Here is a 17,225-nt window from a genome sequence, read left to right on the forward strand (position 1 = left end):
TATGCCTGAAGCCAGGACTTCCTTCGTTGCTTAAACTATTTTGTGTTAATTTCCTGTTGCTTGCAATGGGAGGGACCTACCATAAATCCTCGTCTTCTCTTTGCACGGGTTCTCCTGTCAGTCGTCAGATGAATACATCTTAACGTTTCCACTGTTCTTCCTTCCCAGACCACACACTCATCTTACCAACAATGTCCAGCGTGACCGGTTGTCTGGTTATACCCACTGTGGCCCTCGAGTCTTCCAGCTGAGGCCGTAGGTCTCATGGGACAGAGACAAGCCATCCCCGTGTCTGGTCTCAATTCTGGGGCCACAGAATCTGTGAGCATAATAAATACCAGCGCTCTGAGCCGTTGGGATGACGTGTTACACAGTGGTAGGAACTGAAACACCCTCCTACCCTCCATGCCCATGTTCACGAAGAAAAAGATAACTCAAATGCATGGCACAAATAGATAATCTTTAATGTCAATAAATAGCTCCCCATTATACCAGACAATAGGCTGTGGGAAAAGATACAGAAGCATCAACAGAGAGAGAGATCTATTCTAACTACACTAATTTCTTAGCACGAGAGAGATGACTTTGGTTCACACACAAACACAGAGCGATCCTCAGGGTGTGACGAGGAGGGGTGTCGTCTTGGATGGGGGCGTGCAGCAGCCGTGGTGGCCATTTTCTTCCCTGTAACTGTCCTTTGCCGGTCTTCTGTGAGTCGCAGTCGCCATGATTCGGTCAAAAAACGTTACTTCTGCTCTATCGTATTTTATTTACTTGACTTACACACACGCTACTGTTACTGAAGGTGGGGTCTTCACAGACAGGAGGGCGCTGGGTGAAACTTCACTGACGGGCGAGGCAGAGAGAAGGGAGTACTCAGGACTGAGGTCCCGGCCCAGCACCTTGCTCACTAAGGGGACACACAGGCACACACACGTGCTCACCTGAGGGCACACACACCAGAACGTCCACATACATACCCACAGGGAGTCCCCAGAAGAAAAGCTACCACAAGGACGAGTTCAATTAAGCCAGGAGCGCCTTCTTACACTGGAATATTTTTTGTTGCCGTTTGGTTTCTCCAAATAGTCTAATCTATTTATCACATCTACTAAAGAGAAGACAGAGTACTTAACACTTTTGGGGAAAGGTACCAGGTTTGAAGAACCCCTAGGAACAGCAGCCCATTCAGAAGTCACCCAGTGGGTGTGCCTTTTGGGCATGGGGGGGTCAGGCCTCCCAACACTGGCCAAACTCTTGGAAAATTTTGTCTCAATGGAGGTTGGCACCTTTGGGGAGGCCCTTCCTCTGGCCTGAGGTTGAAAGTGCATTTTGGGGCAGGGGGATCCACGAGAGCAAGCACTGCCCGTAAGTCTCGGAGCGGAGCCCACTCAGCTCATGACCTATGCGTGGGAATTCTGGCAAGTTCGCAGGCCTCGCTCCTTGAGGGCGGCCAGTTTGTGATCAAGAGTCAGCTTCCTTTCGGTTCTGAGAGGAGCTGTGTGTGTGGTGAGGAGGGTGTGTGCAGATGTGGATGTCATAGTATACATATATGGCATATTTTTTGTCCTAAGTTTTCTTCCTTTTTTCACAAATGAAAGCTGCCTTCCCCGCAGCCCTCAGGTCACCTCCAGCGAGGCAGGGGACACACGGTCACACTCGGCCCGGGACCGCAGGCTGTGCCACTGCTCCACGGCCGTGCGGTGGGCACTGAGCATCCGCCGCCAGTGGTTGGATTCTGAGGGGCCCGAAGAGTACTGGCCGATGACGATCCTCCCGATGAAGTCGTTGCTGCTCTTCATGTTGTGGCCGAACACTAGCCAGAGGGGCGAGAGGAGGAGGGGGCAGGACGGGAGGCAGGAGCAAGACAGAGGCGTTAGTCTCCATACTCCTCAACTGCAGGTGCGAGGTCCTTGTTCTCAGGACACTTTTAACCATGAGAATTCCCGGATTCCCTCATCATCCTCCCACGAGTCCCGTGGCTGCAAATTTAAGCTTCTGACTCATAGACTCACCACACTGTCCTCAGGGCACTACAGCCGGACAGTCCTGGTGGAACTGCCAGCCACCACTGGAGTCCAGCTGAGCACTTAAACCAGGCTTCTCAAGCCCGGCACTGTTGACACTGGGGCCTGGATAATTCTTTGTGGGGCATCCTGTGCACTGCAGGATGTCCAGCAGCACCTCAGGCCTCTACCCACCAGATCCCAGTAGCACCCACCGCCCCCAGCTGTCACAACCCCTGAGTCTCCAAACATGGCCTGGTATCCCCAGGGGGTCAATTCATCCCAGATAAGAACCACTGGGCCATGGGGCCAGACATCCTAGGTGAATCCTGGCTCTGTCATTCAACAGCTCCGAGACCCTGAGACAAGCAAAGGAGCCCCTCTGGCACTCAGTTTCCTCCTCGGTTACACAGGAATCTTAACAGTACTTTGAGAGCTTTCAGTGAGATAATGCACACTGTGCCTGGCACTCAGTAAGTGCTCAATAAACACGACACTGCTCTTTCGATCCTCAATTTCTACCTCTTGACCTTTTACAAAAGGGACTTAGGCAACAGAGGCAAGTTTCCTGAGAGAAAGGGCTCCAGCAATTTCTCCTCCCCTTGTTGCACTGCATGTCTCTTTGGAAGGCTGTTAATTCCCATGAAAGCTTAATTTGTGTCTTTCAAGCCTAATGAGATAGTTAGCTTGATTTATCTCTCCAGCCGAGTTCTGCCTAATTCCTTATCTGCATGTGGGTAGTCCAGGCATGCCATCTCACTACCGGGGAAGCAGGCTGTGTCTGTGTTACACATGAAAGACTACAGAAAGGGGACCATCACAAATTCACCCAGCGTGAGCAGAGCACAGGCAGGCTGGATCCCAGGAGGGATGCCCATTATCAAACAAACCAGCTAAAATATGCAGCCCAAAACAGAGCTTGAATGCTAACAAATCTCTGTTTCCCCCTGTGGGGCTCACATCAAGAAATCCAAACGGGGGCTTCCCCGGTGGCGCAGTGGTTGATAGTCCGCCTGCCGATGCAGGGGACGCAGGTTCGTGCCCCGGTCTGGGAAGATCCCACATGCCGCGGAGCGGCTGGGCCCATGAGCCATGGCCACTGAGCTTGTGTATCTGGAGCCTGTGCTCTGCAACGGAAGAAAAAAAAAAAAAAGAATTCCAAACATAAAAATATGGGGAAAAAAAGAAAAGTGGAAAAACAAAAACAAAAATCCCATCGTCTTCAAACCCAAAAAAGACCTAGAGTGAACCAGGCTAAGTGAAACGCTGTGCCATCTCCATCAAGAGTGTCCCGTACCTGTCAGCTCCATGAACAAAAATTGGACCATGTATATTTTTTGTACATTTGGTAAAGTGTTCACTATGCATAGGTAGGCCTTATTTATATGAAAATCCCTTACGGAAGAGAAAAATTAGGAAAAGAATCTTTGCTTAATAAAGGAAATTGCTGAGAAGCTCTCTGATGCATCTTAAAAAAAAAAAAAAATCTTTTTTGAATAGGTAACATTCAGGACTCTTGAACTACACCTAGTGGGCAATGTAAGGTTTAATTTTCACCAAATGAAAACAAGTTACCAGAGTCCCCTTCCCCGTGGGCCTCAAATCTAAAGTAAGACATTAGGAGACCATTTCAGGCCCCATTTGGTTTTCTTTCCTGGGGGCAAAATGTTCTGTCTTCCTCTGCCTCTCCAAAGCTCAAGACTGAAAATGCACAAACATCCTAGTCAACAGGTGCAGGTTTTGCTTCCTTGGCAAGTGGTTCTAAGAAAGGAAATCTCAAAGGTTCTCAGGCACTGTTGGTGAAAGAGGAAGCACGTTCAACTTTTGGGGGAGGTTCACAGTATCTGCTCAAAATAAGAATGTCATTACTCCAGATCCAGCAATTCTACTTCTAGGGATCTGTCCCATAGAATTATCTGCACAAATGGACAAAGATAAACACCCAAGAATTATCCACTGTAGCAGGGGTTGGCAAATTAGAGCCCTCAAGCTAAATCTGGTCTGTACCGGTTTTTTGTAAATAAAGTTTTACTGGAACCCAGTCAAACCCATTTATTTCCATAATGCCCGCAGCTGCTTTTGTGCTACAGCAGCAGAGTTGAGTAGCTGCAGCAGAGACTGTGTGGCCTGCAAAGCTGAAAATCTTTGCTAGCTGGCCCTTTACAAAGAAGTTCACCAACTCCTGCTCTAGAACATCATTTGTGAGAATGACAAATGGAAATAACAAAAACACTTCATGACGAAGTGTGGCTGAGGCTTGCTGGTACCCTGCCTGCCCCCTCAGCCCACCCCAGAGGCTACCCATAGCTTCTGTTGCTGGCATCCTACCATGAGCGCCCGGTGCTCTCTGCCTGGGACGTGCCAGTGTATGCCGACAATGTGACTTTCGGTAGGGGCCTTGGACCACTCAATAGAAACTTGACCTCTGAAAAGGCTGGGGACTAGGGTCAATCCAAATCCTAGACACCGAGGCTTCAGTGCTCTTCCCCGGTTGGTGATCCTCCGAGCATGCTGCCACACATCATTACTGGGAGAATGAAGTGCTGTCCATACACAACTGGACACTCACGGCCGGTCTCTCCTGGACTCTGCCTTCTGCTGATTTGGGTCTGTACCCTTTCACTTCAATAAACCATAACCAGGAGTATAACAGCTTTTCTGAGTTCTGTGAGCCCTTCTAGAGAATCACTGAACCTGACGGTGGTCCTGGGGCCCTCCCGAGCTGCAGTTACCCACGCATCAATCGTCCTTGACTGGGGGCTTCCCTGGTGGTGCAGTGATTAAGAATCCGCCTGCCAATGCAGGGGACACGGGTTCAAGCCCCGGTCCGGGAAGATCCCACGTGCCGCGGAGTAACTAAGCCCGTGCGCCACAACTACTGAGCCTGCGCTCTAGAGCCCGCGAGCCACAACTACTGAGCCTGTGTGCCACAACTCCTGAAGCCCGTGTGCCTAGAGCCTGTGCTCCGCAACAAGAGAAGTCACAACAATGAGACGCCCACACACCACAATGAAGAGTAGCCCCCGCTCGCCACAGCTAGAGAAAGCCCGTGCACTTCAACAAAGACCCAACACAGCCAAAAATAAATAAATAAGTAAATCAATCAATTAATTAATTAAATAAATTAAGAAAAAAATCGTCCTTGATTGGCCTGCCTCCCTTCCTGGTCTCACTTCCCCAGCCTCTTGTTGGTGTTTCCTGGGATCACCTTCCTAGTAGCCTGCTTGCACCCACGTCCTTGTCTTAGGACCAGACTTGGGAGCACCTAAACTAAGACTGGAGAGGACTAATTATGAGTTTTCTTCTATTGCGGTACGCGGGCTTCTCACTGCTGTGGCCTCTCCCGTTGCGGAGCACAGGCTCCGGACGCACAGGCTCAGCGGCCATGGCTCACGGGCCCAGCCGCTCCGCGGCATGTGGGATCCTCCCGGACCGGGGCACGAACCTGTGTCCCCTGCATCGGCAGGCGGACTCCCAACCACTGCGCCACCTGGGAAGCCCAAGAGGACTAATTAAATAATTTCTGATGTGACAACACCATGGAAACCAGAACCATGGTAAAAAATGAGACAGACCTATATATACAAGATGGAAACATCTCCAAGACATATTGCTAGGAGACAAAATCAAGCTGCAAAACAGTATATGTAAACACAATCTCTTTTTGCTTAAGAAAATGTTAACATATAGAATAGAAAATAGTATCTGGAAGAATATTCACAAAATTGTTAAGAGTAGCTCTCTCTAGAGAGAGGAAACAGAGAACTTGACACTTTTTCTAATTATTATATAAGTATGTACAGTTTGAACTTCTTACTAGAATATATTATTTTGGAAAGAAAACAAAGGAAAAAATAAGTTCATATTAGAGAATCAACATCGAAATTACCAGAAGGGGCAGAAGGATGAATGGAAATCTGATAGCCTACGTTCCTTATCCCAAGGTGCAAAGTAACTTGGCTTGGTAAATCACTCAGCACTTGAAAGGTGGTCGCTCCTCAGTGATTCAGCCCTTCTGATGGGAAGCAGTTGCTGCTATGGCCATCTGACCTAATTGGCAGGCTTTGGGACTTGCAAATCACTGGGTAAAGTTATGGCAATCTTAACAGTCTTTTAAAAAACATACATTTAAAATGCAAATTATAACAAGCTGAATAAAACTAATGACTTCTATCATAAAATTTGCCTGGGAGAGTATCAAAATTTGCCATCACTGTAAATGCTAGGGAGTGTGAGAATAGGGAATTAAGACTGGATATTTATTGAATCCAGAAAGGGGCTCAGAGACAGGAGACCAGATACCCCTGACCACTCCACTTTGTAGACAGGGAAGCCAAGTCACTGAGTAAGCTGGTGAGACACTCGCAGTATTTGCAGCAAAAAACCTGTAAAGGAAGCAAATTCCTCATAACTAGATCCCTACATTTCTCCTCTTTAGAAACAATAACATCTAGGAATTTTGTTGTGAGGCACCCCAAATATCCCCACTGGCTGTTATGGGGGACTCGTCTTACTGCAGTCAACAGTATACACCTGCAAAATGTACAGGCTCTAATTTACCCTCATCATCTGGAGGGAACTTCAAAACAACCTTTACAAACCAGAGAGTGAAGAAAAGCCATAGATGTCAGCAAGGACCTACGGTATAGCACAGGGAACTGTGCTCAGTATCTTGTAATAACCCATAATGGAAAAGCATCTGAAAAAGAATGTGTGTGTGTGTGTGTGTGTGTGTGTGTGTGTGTGTGTGTGTGTGTGTGTATAACTGAATCACGTGGCTGTACACTTGAAACTAATACAACATTGTAAATTAACTATACTTCAATTAAAAAAAAAAGGCATAGATGTCACGAAGTCCATGCACAAAACCTGTGAAGAGGGCGCCTCGCATTTCCTCTTAGATACTATTTACTCTTCATGGCTTTAGACATAATTCAAATAAGCTTGGTCATGTGGTTTCCCCATCTGGAGTAATTTAAATTAATCTGGTAGATTGTGACTACCAGACAGATACCAGAACTTAAAAAAGTACAACAGAACCAGGGCTAGGTGAAGCGGCAAACAACCCTTTTCTCCTTCATAGAGCCTGGGGAAATTCACTGTGTGATCATTTATTTTTATAATTAAGATTCTGAATCGGTAAGAAAGCTCAACGTCCTGGTTAATGGGTCAAAGGAAGTACAAACAGTTTTCTATCAAACAGTTAAAACTTTAAAGCCTTTTTAAAAAAATGATAAATTTATTTATTTATTTTTGGCTGCGTTGGGTCTTCGTTGCTGCCCGCTGGCTTTCTCTAGTTGTGACGAGCGGGGGCTACTCTTCGTTGCGGTGCGCGAGCTTCTTATTGTCGTGGCTTCTCCTGTTGCGGAGCACAGGCTCTAGGTACACAGGCTTCAGTAGTTGTGGCACACGGGCTCTAGAGCGCAGGTTCCGTAGTTGTGGCGCACGGACTTAGTTGCTCCGCAGCATGTGGGATCTTCCTGGACCAGGGCTCAAATCTGCGTCCCCTGCATTGGCAGGTGGATTCTTAACCACTGCGTCATCAGGGAAGTCCCTAAAGCCTTTTTTAAAGTTTAAGGGGAACGCGCTTGGCGAGTAGAAAATTTACTCACACAAAACCCCTTTAGTGCCCCTCCCTCAGTGATCAGAGTACAGCACCAGGCGTGCCAGGAACGTGCTCTGTGCCCTGTCACACTGTTCTCTCTCTAACCTCGACAAACTCCATGCACCCTGATGGCTACAGTCTCCAAGGATCACCCTCCGTGTGGGCCAGTGAGTCACTGAAGTCCAGCTCTATCCTCAGACGGGGCGTGGACACACCTGGCACATTCTACTTTCTGAAATTTATCTCTAAAGGATCACCAACATATTGAAACCATGTACAAGCCCTGCCTCCTTGTCATGTTGCAGCAAAAATAGAAATGAGGTTTTTTTCTTTTCTGACAAACAAGGAAAATAAAGGAACAATGGGTAGGCTACGGAAACAACATAAACTGGCCCGAAAGAGTTAAGCAATCCTAGTTTTACTGTAACTGTTACTTGTCCTTCACAAAGCTAACTCCTTAAACACTCTCTGACTCATGTGAATTACATCCTGCACCTAGTCTTTACATCCCCTACACTCCCTTGTAACAATTTACCCCTTGTAGCATTCTTCATTTCAGAAAGGTCACCAGCTATAACCCACAGATGAACAGACCTAATTACTGGGCTGCCTGATGCCAGCTGTGACTGTTTTAACTTTTTGCAAAAAAAAAAAAAGAATATAAGGCTGTCACTGCTTTGATCCTTATCATCTATCCCAGACCTCAGACTACAAGACCTCTCCTGGGACTCCACTGGTGGCACAGTGGTTAAGATTCCGTGCTCCCAATGCAGGGGGCCCAGGGTTCGATCCCTGGTCAGGGAACTAGATCCCACATGCATGCCACAACTGAGAGTTCCCATGCCACAACTAAGGAGCCTGCCTGACGCAACTAAGACCCAGAGCAACCAAATAAATAAAGTGTCGAAGAGAAATGCACACTTCAATATACATCCCAAGGAGGGGAAAGAAGAAAGACCTCTCCTAATTCCCTGAAGAGGGGGGCACAGTTCTTGAGGCGCTAGCCTGCTGTGTTCCCTTTCTGTCCAGCAAAGAATAAAGCTCTTTCTCCTCCAAAACTCTGTCTCCATATCTTATTTCAGCATCCGTGTAAAAAGAGCCCATATTTTGACATCAATATCTGTCTGCTTCTGTGGTGACGATTGCCATGGCAATTCAGGTTAGGGACACACAACTGGCAAAACAAAAGCATGATGAGAGGCGCCGATGGGCTCAAGGCTTTGAAGGAACACGGGGAGCACCACTGCTTTATGAAGCATCTACCATGTGTATGGCCCAGGGCTAGGCGTATCACATGGATTAACTCACTTAATCTTCATATCAACCCACTAGCATGGGGTTTCTCATCCTCAGCACTGCTGACATTTGGGGCCAGACTGTTCCGTGTTATGGGGGCTGATCTGAGCACTGCAGGGTGTCCAGCAGCACCCCTGGCCTCTGCCCACGGGATGCCATTAGCAGTCCTCTCCCCAAAGTATCTCCAGACATTGCCAGACATAATCCACCCCCCACCTTCCACTGAGAACCACTGCTCTAAGGCAGCTGCTGTCACTGGCCCATTTTACAGCTGGGGAGCCCGAGGCCCAGAGGTGCAGGGAGATCCCTGCTCCAGTCAACATCCACGTGCCCTGAGTGAGTCAGGGGCAAGCTGAGGCTTTCACGTGTTGATATGTGCTGGAAAAATGATTCTGTTCTTTCCCACAAGAGCTAAACTCCTTTGGTTGCTAATTTAGTTTGCCAAGGCAGACGGTTCTGGAAGGGAAGCTGGACGACTTAGAGTGTGGGTGTGATAAACACTGCAAATGAAAAGGGAAGAAAATCTTGATCATTACCAGTGGGAGCAGACTTGGCAGCTGCCCAGTTTGCAGGTTCGGTTCACAAGGTGATGCCCCCACCTGCACAGAGACCCCCGCCTCGTGGAACCCCACCTCGTCGCTGTCCCCTGCAGTCCACCTCTTGGGTGCTGGATTGAGCATGCTCCCGCACTTCTGAAAAAGCTGCACTAAGCTACCAAAACCCATCCTAGCTGTTTCCCAGTCCTCTTGAACTCGTCACTCTGGAGGGATCCCCGCACTTCAGCAGGCTGTTCGGGAGTGATCTCAGCCCTTGGAGGAGCCCAAAGCAGTCTACACGCCCCTGCTTCCTCCCCTTCCCCCTCCCCACAGGCCACTCCACAAACGCACCCATTCTCTTTTCAACTTTTGCAAAACTTCCTCAAATTACAGTTGGTCCCCTGCATCCGCAGACACGGAGGCCATTTCATATAAGGGACGTGAGCGTCCACGGAGTCTGGGATCCAAGGCGGGTCTGGAACCAACTGCCCGCAAGTGCCTCTTTTTTCTTCTCTCTGGAACCTAGAAGCTGTTTCAGGTTTTTCTTTAAAACCAGGTAGATCATATCACTTCCCTGGGGCTCGGTTTCCCCATTTACACAATGAGTGGGTTTATGTAGGATTTAAGGTCCCTTTCAGCTCTGAGATTTCTTCAGTTCCAGTTTCATCCATGATTTAAGGGTGACGTTTTTCATGCTTTCTTGGCTCATTCTGTGATTCACAGCAGCTGCATGGACGGAATTGTTTCTCCATGTTTTTCCTTCTAATAGTCATCGTGACAATTTAGATAGCAGTATTACAATAATTTAAAATCAGCAATGCCGAATCCTGACATCTTTTTACTAGGCACTGAGCAAAGTACTTTGTATACATTTTTGACTTAATCAACACCACCATCCTATAGGGAAGGTGCTATCTATACACCCATTTTGCAGATGGGGAATTAGAGGCTCAGAGGGCTTAGGAGGTTGAGTGTCCAAGGTCACACAGCCAGCATGGGCATAGAAGGAATTGACATTCAAAGCTCAGCATCATTTCTCCTCCTTCTGTCTCAGAAAGAAGAGACTTCTCACCCATTCCCCCCTTCCACTGACCCTGCCACAAGACAAAGACAAGATTAGGAACAGAAATATACACAACAGGTCCTCAAGTCAGCACGTCAAGGAGAATGGCCCTAAAACCCCCTCATGACAGTGCCGGGTTGGAGACCTTCACACCATCTCTCTGGGGTCCAGCAAGGTCAGGTTAACCTCCAACATCTGAATGGATGGCTGCTTCTTCAGGGTGCAGCAGACAAGGAAGTTGTCTTATGTTTAGGGACTATTGATATGAAAAGTATAATAATAGCAGCTAACATTTATATAGAGCTTATCATGTGCCAACCCTGTTCCATGGACTTTGGATACACTAAATTATTTAGTCCACACAACTCTATTTACAAAGAGAGTACTATTATTATTATCTCCTTGGGCCTAGAGGTCACACACTGGCATCATGGTCTACCTCCCTGAAGATGGACCTGGAGAAAACCCTAAGCAGGCTTCGGTCATTTGGGTGAAAAATTCTGGGATCCCAGTACTCAGAGGTGATCTGGAAAGGAAGATGTGGGCTCCAGGTGGGCACATCTCCTTGTCTCCCTGGGCTCCTTGCCTTTAGACCCCCTCACCCCATTTAAAGTACAAGGCCCAGGAAGACCTAAATAGACATCTCTCCAAAGAAGACATACAGATGGCCAAGAGCACATGAAAAGATACTCAACATCGCTAATTATTAGAGAAATGCAAATCAAAACTACAATGAGGTATCACCTCATGCCAGTTAGAATGGGCATCATCAGAAAATCTACAAACAACAAATGCTGGAGAGGGTGTGGAGTAAAGGGAACCCTCTTGCACTGTTGGTAGGAATGTAAATTGATACAGCTACTATGGAGAACAGTATGGAGGTTCCTTAAAAACCTAAAAATAGAATTACCATATGACCCAGCAATCCCACTACTGGGCATATACCCACAGAAAATCATAATTCAAAAAGACACATGCACCCCAACGTCCATTGCAGCACTATTTACAATAGCCAGGTCATGGAAGCAACCTAAATGCCCATGGACAGATGAACTCATAAAGAAGATGTGGCACATATATACAATGGGATATTACTCAGCCATAAAAAGGAATGAAATTGGGTCATTTGTAGAGACATGGATGGACATAGAGACTGTCATACAGAGTGAAATAAGTCAGAAAGAGAAAAAGAAATATCGTATATTAATGCATATATGTGGAACCTAGAAGAATGGTACAGATGAACTGGTTTGCAGGGCAGAAATAGAGACACAGATGTAGAGAACAAACGTATGGACACCAAGCGGGGAAAGGGGGTGTGGTGGTGGGATGAATTGGGAGATTGGGGCTGACATATATACACTAATATGTATAAAATAGATAATTAATTAACAAAAAAGACCTCTTTAAGTAATAGAAGACACGAAGAGATGAAAAATAAATAAATAAAATAAAAAATTAAAGTACAAGGCCCAGGGTAGAGGCCCCTCTTGCCCAGGTCTGCAGGCAATGATGGCTTAAAGCGTTGGGTTCCTTTAATCCAGTGGTTCTCAGCTGGGGCCAATTCTGCCCTCAAACTTGGCAATGTCAGGAGACATCTGGATTGTCACACTGGGGATGGGGGGTTACTACTGGCATCTAGTGAGTAGAGGCCAGGGATGTTCCTAACCATCTTACACTGCACAGGACAGCGCCATGACAAAGAATTATCTGACCCCAAATGTCCACAAGTGCCAAGGTTAAAAATCCTGCCTTAAGGGAAAAGCACACGTTTGGCGGTTTCCCTTCATTAACACCCAATCCATTGTCACCAAAGGAAAGTCCCTGTGACCCAAGTGGCTACAAAGATCTGCAGGGAAAAAGAACTGGGAGGGGAGAGGGAGGGAGAGAAGTCACCTGTCTGAGATAAAGAGGGTTTGGGAGCTCAACAGAGAAGAAATTCCGAGCAAATTCAGGGCGAGAGGAAACCAGGGAGTGGGGGCAGGGCCTGCTGAGAATGTCGCTGTGGCTTACGAATCAGATCTTCCTCCTTGCCCAAGAGAAAGAACTCAAGATTGCAATGTTTTAAAATTCCTTCGGACCACGGCCGGACTACTTTGTGTCTGTGTGGAAACTGAGCCACGTGGAGCCTGCGTTTACAGGGATGACATATGGGTTGAAGCATCATGTTCAGATCTGTGTGTGGATCACACTGTCTAGGAGGAAGCATTTAGAAGTGTGACTGTAATGCAACGTGCTTGCTTTTACAAGAACAACTGAAACTTACACGTCTGAATGAGGATCATCTTTGTAATATTTGTTTAAGAGATGCTGGCATTGCTTTGGGAGAGAATGTTCACTGCAAACTGTCTTCCGAGCTAGTTATACGACACCCACTGGAGCTTTAGAAGATGCCCCTCGTTTTCTAAAATAACTGAGAAAATGAAGGAGAGAGACCCCGAACGTGAGAATCACTTGTTTAAAAGTATCAGTGCCGGGGCCTCACCCCAAGAGCTTCTGTTGATTGGTTTAGGGGTGGGGGACTGGAGGCCAGTGTTTTTCAACAGTTCCCCAGGTGAGTCTCACGTGTGGTCAGGTTAGACACACGGTATTAGAAGTAGATCAAAATATCCACTGGACTGGTGGCTTAGCTGGGGAAAAACCCCACACGTTTGGTGTCAGAAATGTTGAGTAGAGAAAGACAGTTTTTTCTTTTCACTGTGTTCCAATAAAACGTTATTTATAAAAACAGGCAGTGGGCCAGATTTAGCCCATGGGCTGTGATCTGCCAATCCTGATCTATCTAGGGCAGCGATCTTCAAAGTATAGACCCCAGGACACCAGCTCCAGCATCATCTAGAGCCTGTTAGGAATGCAAGTTCTCAGGCGCCATCAGGGATCTACTGAATCTACTGGAGATCTACTTGTCCTACATAATTTTTCCTTATTCCCCAACACAGTCTCTTTCTTAACCATCAATGCGGGTCAGTGCAGCAACTGTCTTGAATCCTAGCTCAAGACGAGGTGTCAAATCCTAGTGATAGATGGAGGCCCAGCTGGGATCCAGCCAGAGTGACAGTGGTAGAGCTGGGCTTGAACTCAGGTCCTGATGACCTCCTAGGTCCCTACTCTTAACCTCTCTTGGCATTTGCAGCATTCTAAATCATGCTTTGAAAGAAGTGATGCTCATTTGGATGGGCACATTCTAGTATGTTTAAATATCACCCTACTTTTATAATAGATACATAAATTGTTGTATAGTTACACACTGAAATACTATATTAAAAATGTGATGAAAGGGGACTTCCCTGGTGGTCCTGTGGTAAAGACTTTGCCTTCCAATGCAGGGGGTGTGGGTCTGATCCCTGGTCGGGGAGCTAAGATCCCACATGTCTCACGGCCAAAAAACCAAAACATAAAAAACAGAAGCAATACTGTAACAAATTCAATAAAGACTTTTAAAAAAACGTGATGAAAAACCACAAGTACACATAATTATATGAATAAATTTCATAAGGATGATGTTGAGTGAAGGAAGTGGTATGATTCCACTTACACAAAGGTCAAAAAGAGACAAAATGAATGTATGATAAGAAAAGTCAGCACAGTGTCCCCGGGGGGAGGGAGCAGTAATTGAAAAGGGCACAAGGAAGTTTCTGGGAACGCTCTTGTTCTTGATCTGAGTGCCAGTCACATGGGTGTGTTCGTTTTATAAAAATTCATGAATTGTATCTTTAAGACTGATGCACTTTTCTATAGGTATATTACACTGCAACAAAAAGTCAACTTTAAAAAACAAACGAATGCGACTAATGTCTACAACTGACTTGAAATGCATAGAAAAAAAATGAATCAAGAGATAAATAGAGAGATGGAGAGACGTGTGATAAAGCAAGCGGGAAATGTTCATTGCAGAATCTAAGTGGTAGGAATACGGATGCTGACAGAACCATTCTTTCAAAAATTTTTAAAGTTTCTCAATAAAATGTTGGGATTAAAAAACCCCCAAACACACAAACACCTTAATTGTCCTACTTGTATATTTTATAGTTTTCGCTTGCTTCTTTATACCACAGAAATATCAATTTCCAGGTCTGTGCGCCCATTCAGTTCACAGGCTGGTCACAGGGCTGTTGGATCCTGCAGTAGGTAGGCAACTTGGGGAATCATCAGGGACACAGGAGCGAGCAGGACAAGACTCTCTGGGGAGACGGTGCAGACCTCCCAGTGGGTCCTGCCAGCTTATCCCAATGACCACAATAACCAGACCACACATGGCCAGAAACACAGTCCTGCGCCTGAACCAGGGGGTCTCACACCCTGATGATCTGTCTACTCACAACACCAAACTGAAGGTTCAAGTTGACTGTGGACCACTGACCACAGAGCAAACCCCTGCCTTCAATGCCTTACTCCTTCCACATGATCTACACCACAGGTCACTGGGGAAATGCAAATTAAAATCACATCCAATTGTTTCATTAAAAAAAGATTACCTACATAGGATAAAATCCATCCATTTTTAAGTATACAAAGTTTTCTCCCTAGTACTTAACATCATTTCTACTCTACTCAAATGTCTCTACTCGACATTTCTAAGCTGTTTTGTTTACTGCCTGTTCTGTTTACAACATTCAAGCACTCACCCGATGAAACTCGGATTTTTGTCTGATTTCTTCACTGATGTATGTACAGAGCCTGGCTCACAAGAGGTACTCAACGAATATTTGAGTTGAATGAATATATACATTAATATGGAAAAATATCCAAAATATATTATGCGAAAAGGGTAAGTTGCATGAAAGTATATTTATATATTTTGGATGTTAACAACAGAGGCTGGAGATCTATGCATACACACATGTGCACACATGTCACACACACAGACACACACACACACACACACACACACACACAGGTGTGTACATTCCTGGAAAGAAGGCTACAATAAGTTGTTAAGAGTAGTTACCTTTAAGTAGGGGGACTTAGGGATTTTTACTTTTTATTCTACTCTCTCCTGTATGTCTGTATCATACACACATATGTATTATACATACATATATGAATATACATTTACATGTACGTATAATAACAACATAAAAAAGCCTCCAGTACTCCTTGTCCCATGTAACCCCTTCACGTCACCACATGCAGGTGACATGCACCCATAAACCACAATGTGGGGTGGAGTAGAGACCTGATTGAAAAATACTCTGCTCATCTGCCCAGGAGGGCTGCCCAGCCCTGTCTCCCGCCGAGCCAGGCCACAGTGCATCTGCCCAGGCCACACCACCTGGGACATGGGGCTTGTTTGCAGAGCAAGATGTTTCTGTCTGGCCCAGTGATTATGGGCAGAAACAGGGAAGCCGTTTGAAACCGTGCACAGATGAGCACGAATTCAGCCAACAGGCTCTGCCCCGGAACTCTTCACACTTAGGCAGCTAAAGCGAAACTGCTGGGAATGATGAGAGGTTAAAATGCCATAAAGAGGGCTTCCCTGGTGGCGCAGTGGTTGGGAGTCCGCCTGCCGATGCAGGGGACGCGGGTTCGTGCCCCGGTCCGGGAATATCCCGCATGCTGTGGGGCGGCTGGGCCCGTGGGCCATGGCCGCTGGGCCTGCGCGTCCGGAGCCTGTGCTCCACAGTGGGAGAGGCCACGGCAGTGAGAGGCCCGCGTACCACAAAAAAAAAAAAAAAAAAAAAAAGCCATAAAGAGAAGAAACATGCCCCAAACAGGCACATGACATGAGCGGACTGGCTCCGAGCCCACACCAACCTGCCCTTCACAGCTCCTGGCGGAGGCCACCACCTCACCTGCAAACTCCAAGGCGACCAGCAGAGCTGCTACTACGTCTCAGGGGGTCCCAACCTCAGCATCCCTGATGTTCTCCTCTGTCTTGTGCAGTGTAGGATGTTTAGCAGCATCCCTGGCCTCTACCCAATAGAGACGCCAATAGCTTCCCCCAAGTTGTGACAACCAAAAATACCTCCAGACATTGCCAGATGTCCCCTAGGTGACAAAAATCAGCTCAGCTGAGAACCACCCATCTAACAGCTCTTCTACTTGAGTAAGTGCCCGGAGCTTGCCAGCCAAAACGTATTTGGTGAATATACTGCAAGGACTTCTCTTGTTAGGCTGAATTCCCCAAGCTTGGAATTTGGTGGTGTGGGATCGCCCATTGACACTGATCATGAATTCAGGTAACAGGTGCTCAGAGAGGCAGTGGAGCAAGCTGGTTCAGGGTCCAGGCTGGCTCTTTTGTTTGCCTCTTGGGTGCCTGTGGCAGAGACAATCGTGTGGTCTCCAAAGCCTTTTCTTCCTGGACAAGCAGCTGGACTACATTTCCCTGCCTTCCCTGCAGGGAGTTGTAGCCAAAAGTGTCTGAGTGGAAGCAGAAGTGATATTCATAACTTCCAGGCCTGCCCCATAAAAACTTCCCAGGCAACACACAATCCTCAACTTTCTCTCTCTCTCCCCCATTCACCAGCTGGAGATGAAACCCTCCAAGGCCTGAGAAGATGGCAGAGCCACAAGATGGAAGGGGCCTGGGTCACTGAATCATGGAGTGGAAGGCCACTTGTGAGAAGACCCACAAAGGATCAGTGTGCAAGAAATAAGGGCCACGACTCCCTCTTGCAAGAGCACCAGAATCACAACTAACTGCTGAACAATCATCAACAGGAAGACACTGGAACTCAGCAAAAGAGATACCCCACATCCAAAGACAAAGCAGAAGCCAC

At 46.8% G+C, this 17,225-nt stretch overlaps 1 protein-coding gene across 4 annotated transcripts in view; it reads right to left on the reverse strand.

The window, feature by feature from the left end:
• Positions 1–17,225, reverse strand: part of LOC132438038 (synaptotagmin-17) — a 117,066-nt gene that overhangs the window by 30,402 nt on the left and 69,439 nt on the right. For 2 of the 4 annotated variants that reach the window (XM_060031825.1, XM_060031824.1), the window contains exon 8: positions 447–1,816. The exons of the other annotated variants lie outside the window; for them this stretch is intronic. In XM_060031825.1, coding sequence (XP_059887808.1) covers positions 1,620–1,816 — 197 coding nt within the window. In that variant the 3' untranslated portion in view covers positions 447–1,619. Of the gene's footprint in view, positions 1–446; positions 1,817–17,225 lie in introns of those variants that run through there. 4 annotated transcript variants of the gene reach the window in all.

This window comes from Delphinus delphis, chromosome 15 (assembly GCF_949987515.2).
Source record: "Delphinus delphis chromosome 15, mDelDel1.2, whole genome shotgun sequence".
Lineage (NCBI taxonomy): Eukaryota > Metazoa > Chordata > Mammalia > Artiodactyla > Delphinidae > Delphinus > Delphinus delphis.